General features: G+C 45.7%; 1 protein-coding gene across 1 annotated transcript; it reads left to right on the forward strand.

The window, feature by feature from the left end:
* The first annotated feature begins 720 nt into the window (after positions 1–720).
* Positions 721–17831, forward strand: NUP85 (nucleoporin 85). Its single transcript, XM_084648029.1, has 19 exons — positions 721–879; positions 1451–1541; positions 2184–2346; positions 3144–3214; positions 5015–5058; positions 6017–6086; positions 7176–7297; positions 8678–8812; positions 9455–9577; positions 10117–10248; positions 10701–10807; positions 11648–11731; positions 12752–12817; positions 13320–13471; positions 13573–13690; positions 15265–15365; positions 16653–16804; positions 17467–17553; positions 17644–17831. The coding sequence occupies exons 1-19, from the start codon at positions 847–849 to the stop codon at positions 17743–17745; spliced, it is 1953 nt and encodes a 650-aa protein (XP_084504155.1). The 5' UTR covers positions 721–846; the 3' UTR covers positions 17746–17831.
* The last annotated feature ends 46 nt before the right edge of the window (positions 17832–17877 follow it).

Below are 17877 nucleotides of genomic sequence, written 5' to 3' on the forward strand. Positions count from 1 at the left end.
AGAAAGACGAGGCCAGCAGACAGGGTTTCTGCCAGCCCTGCTGGGACAACCATCTCTCTCACCCCTGAGCTATTTCTGGGCTCACAGGGATGGGGAAGTACCCCCCCCCCCCACACACACACACACGGGAACACACCAACACCCCCGGCGCTCCCGCTCCATCCTGAGGGGGTGCGGCTGCCCACTGGCGCGATATGAAGGCGCCCTACAGCCGTCACCAGGATCAAGGGAGACAACCACAGCACGGGGCAACGTCCCGCCGCGAGCAGCTCAGCTGCCCTGCCAGCGCTAGGGAGGCACAACCAGAGGCCTGACCTACGGACAAGCCGGGCTCCCGAAGAAACCCCAGTAGCTGACCCAGGAAACGGGTAACAGCCGCCAACTACCCCACCCCCACTCCATCCACACACAACCATAGGCCCCATCACACACTGATTGACTGGCACGCCTCCGCCGACTCTCCCGCCTATATACCTTCGCGGGGCCCTTCCGGAGCCCGTCGCACCACCGGACTGTCCAGTTCAGGGCCTCCCCAAACGCAACATAAAGCCCACACAGGGAGGATTTATCCCCCCCACACACACTTTCTAACACACACTAGTCCCCATCCCGTCCCCGGGAGCTGATCGAGAGGGGAAGCTTGAAGCAGTGAGGGCCCGGAGGAGTAGAGTTCTGCAGGCATCGCCAGGGCAGCCCCGAACCAGGGGCCTCTGTCTCTGCGCGGCGCCCGGCCTGGCGCCTGGCGTTGGGCGGGGCTCCCTGGGTGCGGGCCATCTGTTGAGGCGGCGGAGCTCGTTCTCTTCCGCTGCCTGTCGCCGTCCCCGGCTCGGCGAACCCGCTGCTGACATGGAGGAGCTGGACGTGGAGCCGCCGCTTACTGTAGGGCAGAGCGAGCCCCCGTCTCCCGGGGGGGGGCGGACACCCTCTGCCAGGAGCACTAGGGTGGGGGAGGGTACGGGCAAGGGGGCACGCTGGGCAGAGGGGAGCGGCTGTGCGGGGCAGGGAACTGTTGTGGCTCACTTCAGCTTTTCGACCTCGGGAATGTGCATTACTGGTTGTCTTCCTTCATTAGCACAAATGAGTCCTCCCTCAAAAAGATGCAGGGATAATCGGAGCAGCACCCAGCACCCTTCTGCAGTAGATCTCAAAGTGCTTACAAGGGAGGGTAGTATCATTATCCCCATTTTACAGATGGGAAAACTGAGGGCATGTCTCTACTGCATCTGAGAACAAGACTCCCAGCCCGTATAGACAGACTTGTGCTAATGGGGCTGGGCCTAGTGTAATAAAAATGGCTGTATAGATGAGCCTGTGGACCGAAGTTGGGAGGTTCACTCCCGGATGAAGGGTAAACATACCCTAGAAGGGGAAGAGGAATCCTGTTTGCCTGTTCAATTCTCTTAGAGAACAGCTGCATTCTTGACAAACCCTCTGCCCTATTTCCTAACAGCTGATTCCTGGGGTGGACTCCAACAGGAAGCAAATGTGTTTTGCCTGGGGACCTGGAGAGATGCTGGTGTATGAAACTTTGTTCCCAAAAGGTGGATAACTTCTTTTTCATTCTTGAGTGTTTATCTTGGTGGATTTTACTAACTACTAATGCAGAGTAAATAGGGGTATGCCTAACCTCAGGTGTTCAGAAATTGTGAGTTAGGTCCCAAAATAAATTAGCTTAAAATGAGATATCTGAAAATAAATTTGGGGTTCTTTTTATTTGCCTTTCCAAGAGTTTGGGGTACTCTCAGATCATGTTCTTTCAAGTTTTCTGCAACATGAGAGCTAGAAACTTCCTGGGCAGTCATTTGACTCCAGGAATTGAGGCTTCAAGAACACCATCAAATGGTGTCAGAGTTGAGAATTCAGTCAGTGTTTATAAAGCATAGGTGATCAGACTTAAGAATTAATATATTGAAGAGATTTGTATTTGCATTATTACACACAAATTATTAGCGGTTTTTGTTGGAATTGAGTTTTACAGAGTGTTTGATATTTTATCAGTAGTTCTGTGCCTCTTGCCCTGTTTTTGTGCTGACTCTTAGACTTCTTACCAAATAAATTGCTAGTTAATATTTTAAGAACCATTACTGTAGGCTTTAACTTTTGAAGGGTTGAGATGGATTATCTGCATTAGACACTGCAGAGCATTCATTTGGTTATTTTATGGTTTACATGCTTCATTTCAGAACATGCAGAGAAAAGGCCAGGCTGCCCCAACATTTTCATTGTTCGCAAAGATCAAGATGTGTACTCGCAGACCTTACGCAAACTCTTCAATGAATCCCATGGGATCTTTGTTGGACTCCAGAGGAGTGAGGAAGAGTTGGCTGGGAAGTCAAGGAAAGCACAGTGAGTAAACAGAAATGATAGATAGTTTTGAAACAAACAGAGAACATGTCAGCTTCCCTGTCCCCCATGGAGAACTTGTCAATAGTGAGGTGCAATTCAGATAGTCTGTTCTGTGCTACTTAATAGTGGAGGGTGAAGGCAGGTTGGGAAGGGTTCCCTCAGATCTGTTTCCCAAATAGTGTGGTGTCCATGCATCTCCTTAGGTGGTAACCTTGTGAGAGTTATTAAAGGTACAGTTCATACAGTACATACCTGTGTACATACCTGTTGTTCATTTTCTGAATTTATTAAAGAAACATATCTTATCTTGATTGTTCCCTTTATTTATACCCAGTCTCCTTCACTGTTGATGGATACTGCCTCATCTAGAGACATGAGGTAGGAGAGCAACTCCCCTTTGACCGGTGTATTTGCCTTTTACAGATTGTCTTGTTAGGAAGCGAGGCAAGGTGATACAATAATAATTATACTGTGCAGGAAAGGACCAATATGTTGCTCCCCTTCTACCAAACATATGAATCTATATCCAATGAGGAAGATAATGAAACTGAAATTCTCTCAGCAGCTGATCCTCTGTAATATTGTGAAACTAATGTTTCCAATATCCATTTTACAAAATTAGGCCCCAATCCGGCAAGTAGACAGACCTCTTGGCTGTGTGGAGCCCCACTGACTTCAGTATAGTGCAGAAGGGGTCTGCCTCTGCAGAGAAACGTGCAGAATCGGGGCCCTATTAGCCTATAGGTACAAGCTAACAATAAATAAATCTCTAAAGAAAGCCTTTGTATTCTTGGCAGATTGGTTCGAGTGAGTAAAAACTACCGTTCAGTCATAAGAGCCTGTATGGAGGAGATGCACCAGTTGGCTAGTAAGTTCTCCATTTAAGAAGAGACTGTATTCGAGACCATAAAAATAACATTTGCAATTTGTTATAACTGCTGTAAAAGTGTTTTCAGATTTCAGTAACTGTTGAGACTGCAGTTTCACTCCCTTGGTGCCATGTCAATTTGTAAACCTAGGGAGAGACTTTGTGCATTATTTTTTAATTGAATTTTCAAAATTTACTCTTGCACTCACTTTTTAAGATTCTTATTCTTTCTAATTTATTTCTCTACTCTTTGATTCCCTCCTTAATCTTTTCAGCTGCTTCACAAATCTGATGTTTTTCCTTTTCTCAAGATGCTTTGTAATCTCCCACTTCTAACTGCCTCAAACAGTCATTCTTATTGTCCCTCTGAGAATGCCAGGCTTCTCATTATTTATTTGTCACTCCATTAATTTAAGATTCCTTCTCATCTTCTCTGCTGGGAAATGCAGCTTCTAACTCTTAGAGTCAGAAGAGTAGGTAACCATACTGGATCATTATTACAAGTGTAATGTCCCTGTTTTGTTGTCACTTTTAGGCAGAGTCTGATGACAGTTGGTTCCATCCTTGTTCTGTTTAGTTAATAGGCTCTCTCTTGCATGTGGCACCCCATCTATAACTTTGCTGTCTTCCTTACTCCTACTCCTCTTGTACCGCTGAGCATCGTATATCATATATGTAATAATGACATTTAGCAGGACAGTTACCACAATCAATCAATGTTGAAATACAGTCCAGCAACCAAAATTGTTTCCAGATATAACATCATAGAAAGTCAGGTCAGGCTATGCGTGCTACCATAATGAGAGTAGATGTACTACCTCATCAAATCCACTGCCTTGTGGGTAGCCCGGGAGGGTGTAAGGCTAAGGGAGCAACCCCTGACAGAAAAGCCCCACTGCCTTGTTGAGGAATGCAGGGCTATGAGAGTAAACTCAGACAGAAAATCTGGAGTGGAGCCCTAAAGGCGGTCGGGTACTAATATTTTAGTATCTTTCCGGCAACTCCAGCAATAGATTGGGTACCAGATGTATTGGTTCTTCCTCTCGTCTGGATTTACCGGTGATGTCGAGGAGGGTGGGGGGGGCTGATGCATGGGCAACTCAGGACCTCCATATCATCCGTCCAGGCTTGTCCCTGGAGAGGTACTCCAGCTTCACCTCGAGCATCGACACGACACGGGAGGCAGCAGTCCACCAGTTCTAAGCTCTTACTCGGTTGGCATAGATCAGGGGCTGTCTCCAGTGGTGGGAGAGATCATCATATCTAACTAGACAACCACCGCCCGCATACAACTGGGCAGTCTCCAGACAATAGGGTGTTGTCCTGCCACAGTGTGCCTGCTTTAATGGGTGCTTGGAGGTTATCAAAACATCTTTAAATGTAACCGATATGGCAAAGATTGTCTCTCTCGAGTGGGTCTCTTCAGCCACGATCGCAGCTGCCATAAAATCAACTGAGTAAATTCTTTACCTCTCAGGGGTGCATACCCCTGGTCTCTCGAGACTGAAGGATGCTTACTACTATAACATCTTATGAATATTATCTTTTCACAGATCTCTCAGAATGATGTTATGCATTCTGTCACACTTATAAAAGAGATCAGAACTTATACAAAATTAATAAAAGGTGCTAAGTGACTAAGGAAATACCTAATAACATTTAAAAGTCTATGATAGCGAGACTGGAGAATGACCACACATATCACTGGATCCAAACGTGAAACTGCCTCATTTCTGAGCAGTGTCAGAGGGCTGGAAAAATGTTTTTGGGGTGTTTTGACTTCTTTCTCTCTTCCCTCAGTTTCTACCCGGGACCCTGAGCTGCAATGCCAGCACAGCACCCAGGTAATTTAAAAAACATTGTATTATGAAATCTAGTCACAACCGGAAAAAAAACCTATTGCCGGCAAATACACCAGGCAAGTGTGTTGTGACAATGATATGCTCTAAATCTGCTTCCTTAGTCTTTTGCGTTGGTGGTATAGGCAGCAATATGCTGCTAATGTTGCAAGAGACACAAGTTGTAGGAGTTATCTGAGAGCTGTGGTTGCTCTGATGTAATCTATGTATAGATCCAATTTTAGAGACCTCCGATACTGTCACCCTCTAACAAAGTCCAACCATGAACTAATACCCCAGCCTCCCCCCCCTCCCCCTTAGAGCCTACCTCTCTGATGTCCCACCCCAAAACTGCTGAGGCCTGTAGCGAGCCTTGAAATCATGCACTTGAAGCAATAGTGGAACTATTGTCCAGGAAGAGTAAAGAATGCAAGCTGTGGCATTATCTTGTCAGCATTAATGTTGCCATATTGGCCTTTTCTCTCTATCATAACTTTTCCTTGGGTTATAAATTCAGATCTAAGTTATCTTTATAGAACCAAAATAAACATTGTAGCTTTCAATTGAGGTCTCACTGAGAACCAAAATAAACATTGTAACTTTCAATTGAGGTCTCTTAGATTCCTGAGCTTTAATGTCAGAAAGAATTCCTGTACTATCTTAGTGTTGACCACAGATGGGAGATGTTTTATTTTAATGCGCAAGCAAAATATGGTATATTTTAATGTGCGAGCAGCATTGAAACTTCCTAAATCAAATATGTGGCCCAGTGTCTCATTTGACTACTGATCTTCTCTGAAATGTTAGTAAAACACTTCTGTCCAAAGTAGTAAACTTATCAGAGGAGTGGATAAGGAGGAAGGCTGATATTTGACATGTTGTGGTTCAGATGTCTCTTTGGTTGCTATGTTAGGAAACTCTGGAGTGATTGTTGCATGTGAAACCTGTACCTGTTGCTCCTCAGGTCTCTATTCTGTCCGCGATGGAGCTGATCTGGAACTTGTGTGAGATCCTTTTCGTTGAAGTAGTGCCAGGTGAGAATTGGAGTATGATGTTTTTGTTTGCATAGGTATTTGTTCTAGAAATGTATAACGTGCCCATCAGAACATATCTTGGCATGTCTCTAAAAGTCATACTAATGTTGCCAGGAAGTGGCAACAAACCCTACCCCTAATGCTTCCTGTCTAGGACAAGAGTTGTCTTCTCTGTCTTGCACTGTGCCCTAAACTAATAGAGCTCTTTCCCTTTTCTTTTCTGTTCCAGTTTTTGCCTTCCTCTGTACTACAGTGGAACTGGAGTGGGCTCATAGTACTTGAAATTAATAGAGAAGTGTGATATCAAACAGAATTTTTTTCTCAGGTTGTTGAATTTCAAGCATAAACAACCTCTAAGTACAAAATACTATTAAATTCATAAGCATAGACTATATATAAATGCTAAGTATCACTTACCCATTAGGGGCCACGTTCTTTGGTGCAGCTCCACTGATTTTAGAGTGTCTTCACTGACGTCAGTTGAATTACACCAGGAGAGGATTTGGCCTAGGATTTCAATCCAAGTTACTTTTTAGGCAGTCAAAATATGTAAACATATGATGCCTATTCACTCACACATTCCAGAAGAGAGGTTCTCAAACTGGTTTGTTGAGAGTAAATGAATTACCTGGTACTAGTTTTCCTCCTCGTTTCCAGCGAAGAGAAAACAGATTGGAGAGGAAAATAAAATGAAGAGTAAAACTATGTGCATCATGTGGCCAATATAAGATTATGATAATTATTCATCTTCTTGTTTTTGAAGTGCCTGTGACAAGTGACAACAATGTTGTTAGCTAGCAATCTTAACTAGCTTTGTTTTGTCTCTGTGTCATGGAGCAGGTTAATAGACAAAGGAGCAAATCCCCTTTCAGTCTGTAAAATTCTGAGTTTGTTAATTTGGCAGCAGCCTGCTGTTCTTCCAAGGCCTTTGGTGGATTGAGCCTGGCAGATAAAAATCCTATGAATGAGCCAGAGGACTAGGTAGACTTGTCCTCTGCTTTTGCCTGCGGGAAATATATTATGAAACTAATAATGTTAGAATCTTAAAACAACAGGGATCTGATGGAGAGATGTATTCTCTGCCTACAGCTGGTCATCTCCTGCTTCACCTTCTCGACTGGGTTCGTCTTCATATTTGTGACGTAGACAGCATGGTCCGTGAAGTTCTGAGCAGTGAAAATCCATCAAAACATAAAGACTTCTGGAATGCTGTGAGTAAAGAAATTAGTGCTCTCTCCATCAAAGGAGTTTATACATTTGCATGCGTGTTCTGTCCCTCCTTCCTCATGAGTGGCTTTGTACACTAGATTGCATCTCAGAAACTCACATTTGGCAGAGTTGCTAAAGCCATCATGAAGACTGTTACCTTCACCCCTAGAGAGGATTTCAGATCAAAATAGAGGCCAGGGCCAGCACAGTATAGGGATATGTTATAGGGCCACCCCACCTGGGGTGCCCTCCTGCAGCAGGACCTGGCATGACAGGTCCGTCCATAAAAGGACCAGTCTCTTTCAAAGTCTGATTCAAAAGCCCACCTTTAGGCATAATTAATTCCTGCACATATACAATAGTCTACAGTATAAAACCCTTCTCCCTGAAATCCACAAGTACAGCAGGTTCATAGCAGTTTTTCATGCCCCCTCCTGGGACACCATTTCCAGCTCACCCTCTTGAGGGAGAGTCCATCGCCAATCTTCTCTGTCTTTTCACCCTTATTCCAAGGCATCACTCTCCAGGCTATCCACCTGAGAGCTCCCAGTGTCAAACTTCCCCCCATGATGCTTCTCTGATCACTCCAAGTCTGAGAGAACTCCCTGCAGTGTTCCTCCCATGCAGGCCTCCCTGCCTGAGAGTCCTACCCATGCTCAAGGAATGTCCCTGCAGGACCAACCCCTTGTTCTGGGTGTGATTTCCCACAGTTCTCCATTCAGGAGTGTTGCAGGGGGTATTCCTGTAGTGTTTCATTCACCCCAGTCCCCCTGCCTGTGAGTCCTGCCCTTGCTCCTAGGATCCACCCTCCAGCATCAACCTTCTTGTTTTGGGTTTGGTTTCTCCTAACCAGGGCTGGTTCTTCCCCTGGTTCCTAGAGGCCTCTGCATGAACTGTGCTGTAACTTGGCAGGGGTTCCCCAGCTTTGGCCAGTCCCCACCACCAACATGCTTTACCTTCTTCCCGCTGGTTCTGTATACCAGCTCTCCTCTGCTACTTCTTTTTCTGTCTGGGTCTCTCCTCCCCAAGCAATTCTCATCTCCCCCTGTCTTGTCTCTCTCAGGCTCTTTTCCTGACTGATTCCTCCACTGTCTGTCTCTCCATTTATATGATCCAGGTGCATTTAAACTCAACTGGGAAGCAGCTGAGGAGTCATGGACTCTCCTCCCTCTTAAAGGGGCCCTTCACCCTGTGCCAGGAGGCTTGTGCTGTGCACGCATTTGAGTTAACAGGATCTGTAGTTTAAGCACTTTTGGCTCCTTTAACTTTTCTAAGCCACAAATGTTAACTCAGTTAAAATTCACCTTTGGTCTGATTCTGCATGAAGGTGGTGTCTCAGCATTGCTTCTGCTTGGTGCTCACAACTGTGGTGGTTTTTGCAGGTGGACATCTTCGTGCTGCAGGGCCGGATGGATGATGCACGGCACTTACTCTCTAAGGAAGCCAGTGCCAACCCCACGTCGATGGGCATGTGCAAAATTCTGGATGACCTGATGAAGAAGATGCCCATTCTTACTGTATGCATGCAGCAGCTTTCTCATACAGTTCCACTGGGGAATAATGCATGCAGTGGTCTGTAGTGGGGGTGGCATTTGTAGTCCACTCTGTATCATCTCACCTGTGGGCCACTATAACATAACATCCTGGCCTACTGACTACTAAAATGTCTGAATTCTGACGCCTTCTGGCTGAAACATACATGTTCTATAACAACCCAAAAGACCCATATGCAGGGAGAATGGCATATTATGTTAAAAGGTAACATGGCCTTGGCGGTGATTCCTGTTCTTACTCAACGCTGGGGAGGGGGAGTCATTTTTCTAGTTCTTCAGAATGTTCCAATTGACAGCTCTTATACAACCTCCCAGAGAACTTTCCTTGTAGATTTCACCCGCACATGCTGCAGTGGTCTTTTCATGGTGAAAAGGCAGCAGATGCTACATTGTGGTCCCCTGTGGGTTCCTGTACATTCTGTCACTTTGATATTTAAATGGCTGAAATGATGGAGAAGCTTGGTAGCAGCACACATCAAAATCCTTGCTGGGGGCCAGTGTTTTGTTCTGCCCATGAAAGTCTTGTTTGAGAGTCACACTGAATGACCATTGTAGAGGTTGGACTTTGCATTTGCTTTATGGTATGTATGTATCTTCCCGGTTCAGATTGGCAACACACAGACGTTGACTGAGATGGAACTGAAATGGCAGCATTGGCATGAAGAATGTCAGCGGTACCTCCAGGATGGGACCTTTGCTTCTAATCCCCACATGGAGTCCATCTGCAAGGTGTGTTGTGGCTGGGAAGGAAGGAGGTTATGGTCACACATTGGAAGGCACCAGTAGCCATCCACTGGGGATTGGGAGTGCTGTGTGGACACAGGTACGGTTGGTCTGCTGGTTAAAGCAGGAAATCTAGAGTGTTGGACTCTGCATGACTTTGGGCAAATGGCTTCCCCTTATTTCACCTCTCCATAAGTCGGGCAGCAATGCTGGTTATAGAATTGAGCTCACAGGCATGTTTCGAGGCCTGATTAACTGTTGTGAAACACTTTGAGGCTCTCTGCTGAAATCTGCTATCCTAAGTGCAAGGTTGATACCATCAGCTCAGACTCTCCCCTCAATACAATGCTTTGGTCAAGGGCGTGCCCAAGAGCTGCTGTTCTTTTCCTCTTAGTTATTTGGTTTTAATTAAGTTGTTGTTGATTGCATGTCCTGTTAAGGGCGTGATGCCAAGAGAAGCAGAGCTGAGGGATTAAAAGGAATGAAGCTAGTAATGAAGATGTGAGTCTTCGGGGGCTTATGGAGGTGTTTCTCTTTTGTGCTAGATCCTGCTGGGAGATGAGAACACCATACTGGAGAAGAAGGAGCTCATGACTACTTGGTACCACTTTCTGGTCACCCGACTTGTCTACTCCCATCCAACTGTGAAGCCAGTGGAACTTCGCTTCTACGCACAGGTAAGTCTGGGGTTATTGCATTCAAACCACATTGGGAGGGCTGAAATTTTACAGGGCCCAGATACTTGTGTGATTTTCCTACAGAGTTTGAAAGTGGAACAGCAACCTGCAGGGAGTTCCACACATGTGCTATGAGTAAAAAATTTGCAGCTGACCAAGAGTTTTCAGTGTGCCATGTAACTGGTTCAGTTTCTACGTGAATGTTGCAAACTGCAAATACCTATGCTAATTTCCTTAAGTCATAGCGTTGAATCTGTTCTAGGAAAACACAGATGAATCCTGTTTAACCCTTTCAGTCACTTTTTTTTGTTTATCTCTCAATCTCCCCCCCCCCCTAATTTTTTTCCAAAACGGTCTAAATAAGGCTGATGCAGCCAAACAAATTTCTTCTCCTGCACTGTCCCCATGGCCCTTTGCATTGACTGTGTCTTGTCTTTTTGGGGCTTCCACAGTCTAGCCTGAACCTGTTCCTGGGAGGAGAGAGCAGCCCTGAGCCTCTAGACAGCATCTTAATGGCAGCCTTTGAGTTCGAGATCCATCAAGTGATTAAAGAATGCAGGTTGAGTTTTAGTAAGACTTTGACTTCTTGGTTATACAGCACTGCTTCTCTGTGCCTTCAGTCCAACAGCAAGCTGGCATCTCTTGTGGAGAGGAGTCTGCCTGCATGTGAAGATATGTGCACATAAGAAGAATGATTGAGCCTTTCTGATCTACCTTTTAAAGACTTTGGCAAGAACACCTAAGGCCAGACAGCAATTAAAATACCATTCCATTAGGTCTGTGACATAGTGTCACTCGTCTGCAAGCCTGCTGGGTTAGGGCAGTGTGTTGCTTCTATGACAGTCGGAAATGTTGCCAGAAAACATAACATGTCACTTGTCAGTTACAGCAGTGTTTCTCAAACTGGGGTCTGTGAGGGTACTCCAGGGGAGTCTGCAGGCCCCACTGATCAACTCCTCACTCTCTCCCAGCGCCTCCTGCACCCTGGGGAACAGCTGTTGAACACTGGGAGGAGCAGGGATGGGGCATGCTCATGGGAGGGGGGCGGAATTATGTCTGGGACCACCAGCCCTGCTGATCAACTCTCCTCTCCCTCCCCCCCCCCCGTGCCTCCTGCACACCAGGGAACAGCTGTTCAGTGGTGTGCAAGAGGCACTGGGAGGGGGAGGGAGGGACGGGGCATGCTATGAGAGGGGGCAGAAAGAGGGGGAGAAGAGGAGGTGCGCGGGGGGGGGGAGGTGGGGACTCGGGGAAAGGGATGGAGCCTGGGGCTGAGAGAGGGGCTTGGCGATCTGTGAAAAATTTTAAATCAAAATAGGGGTCCTCGTCGGGTTGCTAAAGTTTGAGAACCACTGATTAACAGGCTGATATTTTCTTCCTTTGTTTTTTGTAAATGCAGCATCGCCCTGAGCAACTGGTGGTTTGTGGCTCATCTGGCTGACCTGCTGGATCACTGCAAACTCCTGCAGTCTCACAATCTCTAGTAAGTGCCTCTGCATTGTTTACTCAACTGTCCAGAGGCCAGAGGTAGAAATAAGGAGTGGTGATAGAAGGATAATGTAGTATTTTCTTGGTGAAGAACCACATATCAGAGATTCAGAGAGAGGGGATGTGCTGTATATTCCAGTGAAACCTGTGGAATAGAGAGGAAAATCCAAGTGCTGCAAGAAGTAATATTGCAGGAGAGAATGCCAACCTGCCACACCTCTGAGTTGATACTGAACCAGCGCCTCAGAGTGATGTTAGGGTCTTCTGTGCTGATGGCAGTGAAGTTTTTCCAGGTGAACTATAACTGACTGGTTATTAGAGATCTCATGGCACATTTTGAATGAAGTAGGAGTATTAATCCTCTTGCCTTTGCTAAATTCCAACTTGAGTAATTGCATTCTATCTAAATTTCGCTTGCAGTTTCAGTTGGCTAAAGGATCTTCTAAATTATTTTTTAGCTGTGGAATGTTATGCAACAGCTGTGATGTCTCTCCCAAGAGGTGGCCGATTTTCAGTGGAGTTTGTAAACCACACTCAGATACTCTAGGATGAAAAGTATTTATTAACAATAGCTTCAGCAGAGTCTTTTCATTGAGATACAACCTTGCAGCTGTTAATGGGTGTGTACTGAGGGATCCCACTACAATAAAAAACCTTGATGTGCATGTGATGTAAAAAAATAGACTAGTTTAGAGACTTCTTAAAAAAACAAAAACAACTTGTAGCCTGGACTGTGTGAGACACTTAATAAATTATCAAAAAGAAAAGGAGTACTTGTGGCACCTTAGAGACTAACAAATTTATTTGAGCATAAGCTTTCATGAGCTACGGCGCAGTAGGTCTCGAAAGCTTATGCTCAAATAAATTTGTTAGTCTCTAAGGTGCCACAAGTACTCCTTTTTGCGGATGCAGACTAACATGGCTGCTACTCTGAATCCTGTCATTACTAAATTAGGTAATCACATGGTAGTCTGAGTATACGTTAGGATTAAAATGTGTTACTTTTCTGTTGCAGTTTTGGTTCCAATATGCGTGAATTCCTCCTGTTGGAGTATGCCTCCGGGCTCTTTTCCCATCACAGGTAACAACTCCTTCTCTGCTTTCAGATACCAGACTGACATTGGGCAACAAAAGAGAAACCTTCATGTTAATGATGTGAAAGGCAGCACAATTAAGTGGCTCGAGTTATGGAAAGGGATATCGATCAAGCTGTTTGACAAAGCCTTTGGGCTGCTTCTGCTAGAACCATGAATTAAAGAGGGAAGAGATCTATTAGAGTCCATCAAGTCCCTATACCATAGTTTTAGTGCTTTGTCTTTTCTAGTTATAAATGTCACAACCCAAAGTGTGCAGAGCAGCTGGTGCAGGCGGCGGTATTCCAGAGCGGTTACTATAGGATCAGTACTAGATAAAAAGTAAAAGCCAATTTAAGTCTCAAAGATGAGTGACCTAATCAGGGGTCTCCTACAGAGTGTTACTGTTCTTAATCTGGACTCAAATCCCTCTTGTGACTATAATAAAGTGCTTTAATTGAGAGTTCTCCTTAGAAGGAACATTTGACCTTTCCCTCCCCTCTTTTGTAGCCTGTGGCAGTTGGGGGTAGATTATTTTGATCATTGTCCAGAGTATGGCAAGGTTTACCTGGAGCTTCATATTGAGCGAATCCCCCTCAACACAGAGCAAAAAGCCCTCAAGGTGCTGAGGATCTGTGAGCAGAGACAGATGCACGAACAAGGTGACTAACTCTTCATGACATTTCCTTGCCTTATAGTGGCCTCGGTGTAACTACTAAAAACTGACTCTCCATTTCTCTCTTCTCCCCACTTCATCCCAAAGTTCGCAGCATCTGTAAAATCATGGCCATGAAAGCTGTGCGGAACAATCGCTTAGGCTCAGCACTGTCCTGGAGCATCCGAGCCAAGGACGCAGCGTTTGCTACGCTCATATCGGACAGGTGGGTCTTTGTTCTCTGAGCAGAACCTTTTAAAGACATTGCAGTAATGGTTGGGGGAGGGGACCACTGTCCTGAGAAGGCTCTTCTGAAGGCTAGTTGAGACAATCTGTTTTAGAATAGAACCTTCCTCCCCTTAGGACAAACTAGTGCAGCACCTGTGCTAGTGAATTAAATTCTTGATCCCTTTCAGAGACGAAGGATTATGCAATGTTTGCAACATCCTTCTTCCTTAGCTCTTTCTCTTTTCCTTACCACTCTCCTCCCCACCTTCTGCAATCCTGAGAGGACAAGAATAGGGAGATAAGACCTACAGATTGACTTAATCTTAGGTAACAGAGGAAGTTAACCTTATTTCACAGAGATCCTAGTTTTGAACTGAATAAACTATTCAGCACTTAATCTTGTGGGCAGTGAGGGGGCTGTACGGGAGGAGGAACACCCTACTAGTTTGAACACAGGGCTGGGAGAAAGGAGATCTGGTTTCCATTTCTGACCTGCTCTAGGCTTCCTGTGTGATCTTTGACAAGTCGTATCATATACCTGCCTCATTTTTTACAGCTGGAGGAAATGGGGAAAGTACCCGTGTCTCAGCTAGGATTAAACTGTAACTTTGAGATCAGTGGGTAGAAGATACTCTAGAACATTAGTTCCCAAACGTTTTGCTAAGGTGACCCACAAACTGCATTTTGTCTTTTTTTTTTTTTTTTGTGATCCACCATTACCTACATGCGCATTCTGCCCTGCCATCGCAATCCTAATCCTGGGCAGCTGGGTGGCACTGCAACCCTGTGTGCCAGGTCACAATGCCCCAGAGCAGGAGCTGGGCCCAGCCCCTGGGACAGGAGTTGACACTGTTGGGCGAGCGTGGGGCAGGCTTGATCTCCAACCTACACTCCTTGGGGGCCACCCTGCTCTCTGGGCTGGGAGAAGTGTATGTTTGCTTAGTGTCCTGCGACCCATCTAGAATCTTCCCACAACCCCCAGGACCCATTTGTTTGGGAAAAACTGCCATAGAAGCCCAAGGTATTATTTCACATTTCAGGGCTGAGTAACCTGAGAAAGGAGTGCTATTTTTGTCTTGTTTTAGGAGGGGGAGGGACTCTATTTACTTGAACAGAATGTGGAAGAAAACCAACCCAGGAAGCAGGCACTGAAAGCAGCAGCATAATAAAGGCTCCACTGGAAAAACTCTTAAGACTTAATTTGCTCCTGCTGCTTATCACCTCTTCTGTGCAGCAGAAAAACAAAGCCTTTGTTATGAGCTGGCAGAGCTGTTTATGCATCTCTTTGCCTCAGGACTGCTTGCTGTGCTGCTGCTGTTCCACCTTTGCTTTGAAAAACAAATCCTGGTGACTGCAAATATCCTGAACAAAAACAGAAATAAAGGGTGCATGGACGGGTGTATTAAACATACACAGTAACATCTGAATGGGCCCTGCCTCCGTGGACTGGTTTTGGCTCTTTGGGCAGGTGATTAAAACAGAGTGACATTGGGTAATTAAGCTTCTGGGAAGCGTAGGCTGAACCTGGTGAACACCAGTCTCTGACCTCCAGCGTGTGCCACTTCCCTGTAGGTTCCTGAAGGATTATTGTGAGAGGGGCAGCTTCTCAGACCTGGACCTTATCGACAACCTGGGGCCCTCCATGCTGCTCAGTGATCGGCTGACATTTCTTGGTAAGAATCTGCTGCCTGCAGACCCTTCCTAGAACTGCTTTAGAGTGGTGGTCACCCTGCAACCATTTCTCTGGAGCTGCTACTGGTTCTCTTAATTTCTTCTCCCCTTTACATCCTGAGTCCATTAGAGATGTCAGGGAGAGAGCAAATTACTGGGTGTGCTTTGGGGTGCCATCCTCTCACTGTTGTTGGCAGACTGTTTTACCTCAAACTGCATTCGCAGAAGGTCTCTGATGTTCCACCGTTTGTGCCGGGCAGTCTAGGGCTCTGGGATTTATAAATCTAAACTAAAGTCTAACTCAGTAAGCATTTAGTTTTCCCATCTAGCGGTGCTTCCTGTGAGGAGTTAGTGTTCAGAACCTGGAAAAACGTATGTGCCGATTTTCCTAGATCCACACAAGGGCAACCCCCTTGTGCTAATTACCTTGCCCATAGGGTAGTTCTGCCCACTACTCAGAGCTCTCCAGAGTACATTTCCGCAGCTCTATTTGTTCCGCATGGAACTCCAAGCTCACAGTGAGGAGGAGTTGACTCCATACAGGAACTAGGGGGCTGGCCCTCTGCCAAATAGCACCGGAAGGGCTCCATCCGCTTCCTTTGTATATGCACAACTTCTTTCCCTTGGTGGCACCAAACCATACGCTGTCAATACCTGCCTGTCTTTTGGTGAAATCCCTTCCCTCCTCAATTAACCACTTCACTTCCTAGGTGTCAGATCTTCTCCTAACCAGGTCCTGGGGGTTCCGAGACTTGCAGGTTAACAAAGATCTAAATTTCCAATATAAGCAATCAGAAAAATCAATGCTTTCCGGAAAGCCTTTCAAACCCTGTTATGTTCTAAAGCAGGTCCACAGGGCAGAGGCCCATTTCTTCCCTTGCAGGCCACTTTTAAAGGAAATGGTGACTTGCAGAATGTGTTTGATTTTAAAACTGTTCTCTGAGCTATTCTGGAAGATGCTGCACAGACACTCGCTATATTGCCCTGAACAAAACTGGGGTGTTGTCCTTTAAGCAGGTTCAAGTGGTAAACATCAAAAAAAGGCAGTTTTCCTTCTGTCCTCACCCAGTATTTATTAAGCTATTTAGATGTATAAATTGTACAAGATTCCAGCGTCCCTCTTTAGCCCAGACCTGCCAAAGGGCCCAGTCTTCCACCCATTTAAGTTCTGGGAGTTGTACCACAGGCTTTGTATTAGCAGGATTACCCTCTTATTTTTTTTGTAACCAAAGCCTGGGATCTTCTGACTGCAACTAACGTTTTACTCCCCTCGCCCACCACACGCACAGGGAAGTACCGAGAATTCCATCGGCTGTATGGTGAGAAACGGTTCTCTGAAGCTGCCAAGCTGCTCCTGATGCTGATGACGGCTCGTATTGCTCCGTGTTCCTTCTGGATGACCTTGTTAATTGATGCTCTTCCCCTCCTGGAGCAAAAAGAGGTGAATGTGGGTTCTGATGCAACGGCAGAACCACCATACTTGTTGACCCACAGGCACCCCTCTTTTTCCTGACTGGAAGTAGGTGTACACAAATATGACAGGGAATCTCAGAACTACGTGTCCACCCCTCATGACTGACACAAGCGACTCTCCATACTTCTCATGCAAATGAGTTAGATTTGGCTGTTCAAGAAATGTGTGGCCATGTGAAAGTCATGGCCAGTGGTGGCGAGGAGTATGCAGAGGCACTTAGGACAAAATTAATCTCTGATGCACATCTTGTGAAATTCTTATGTTTACACTAGGATTGCAGGTGGTGAGGGATAGGGGTGTAAATCAGCACTAAATTCAGCCCTCTCCTTTCAAAGTAGCAGACTCTCAATGCATTGTTGAGGATTTAGGTTTGCTACAGACTTGCCCAGTTGTTTTTGGTGCTTGAATTTGGGATTTTCCAGTGTGCATTCCTCTGGCTTACGGTCCATCCAGAAAAGTACAGCCTTACAAGTGCAAGACCCACGATTTACCAGGTGTTAAGTGGTCCAAATGGAGTCATGGGCATGCAGAAGCATTCTCCACTCGTTGACCTATCCCTCTGGAGCCTCTCATTCTGGATCTCCTAGATAAGTGGTTAATGTTTTAAGCAAACAGTCTCTTTCCCACAGGTAATATTTTCAGCAGAGCAGACCTATGAATTGATGCGCTGCTTGGAGGACCTGACAGCTGGAAAGACAGACAACCAGAAACTCCAGGTAATGTTGGCCTGAGGTCAACTGGATGATTCAACTGGGGTAGCATGGGAAAGAGGAAGCAAGTCTCCATAAAACTATTCTTGTTTCTAGGTTGATGACTTTGAGACCACCAAGGTGGAAATCCTGAGACTTGCTCTTGCACGAAACCTTGCCCGAGCTATTGTCAAGGAGGGTACGTTGGAAGGATCATGAGAAGGGGCTACTGAAGTAACTGTGGCATACTGTACATAAAACTGACTGCTTTTCTAAGAATAAATGTCTTGTTTTGCATATTTCTAGCTGTTCTTGTGCCAGTGTTGTTTGTCTTCTCTAAATGTTGTTTTA

The sequence above is a fragment of the Lepidochelys olivacea genome (genome assembly GCF_965140295.1).
Source record: "Lepidochelys olivacea isolate rLepOli2 genome assembly, chromosome: 14".
Taxonomy (NCBI): domain Eukaryota; kingdom Metazoa; phylum Chordata; order Testudines; family Cheloniidae; genus Lepidochelys; species Lepidochelys olivacea.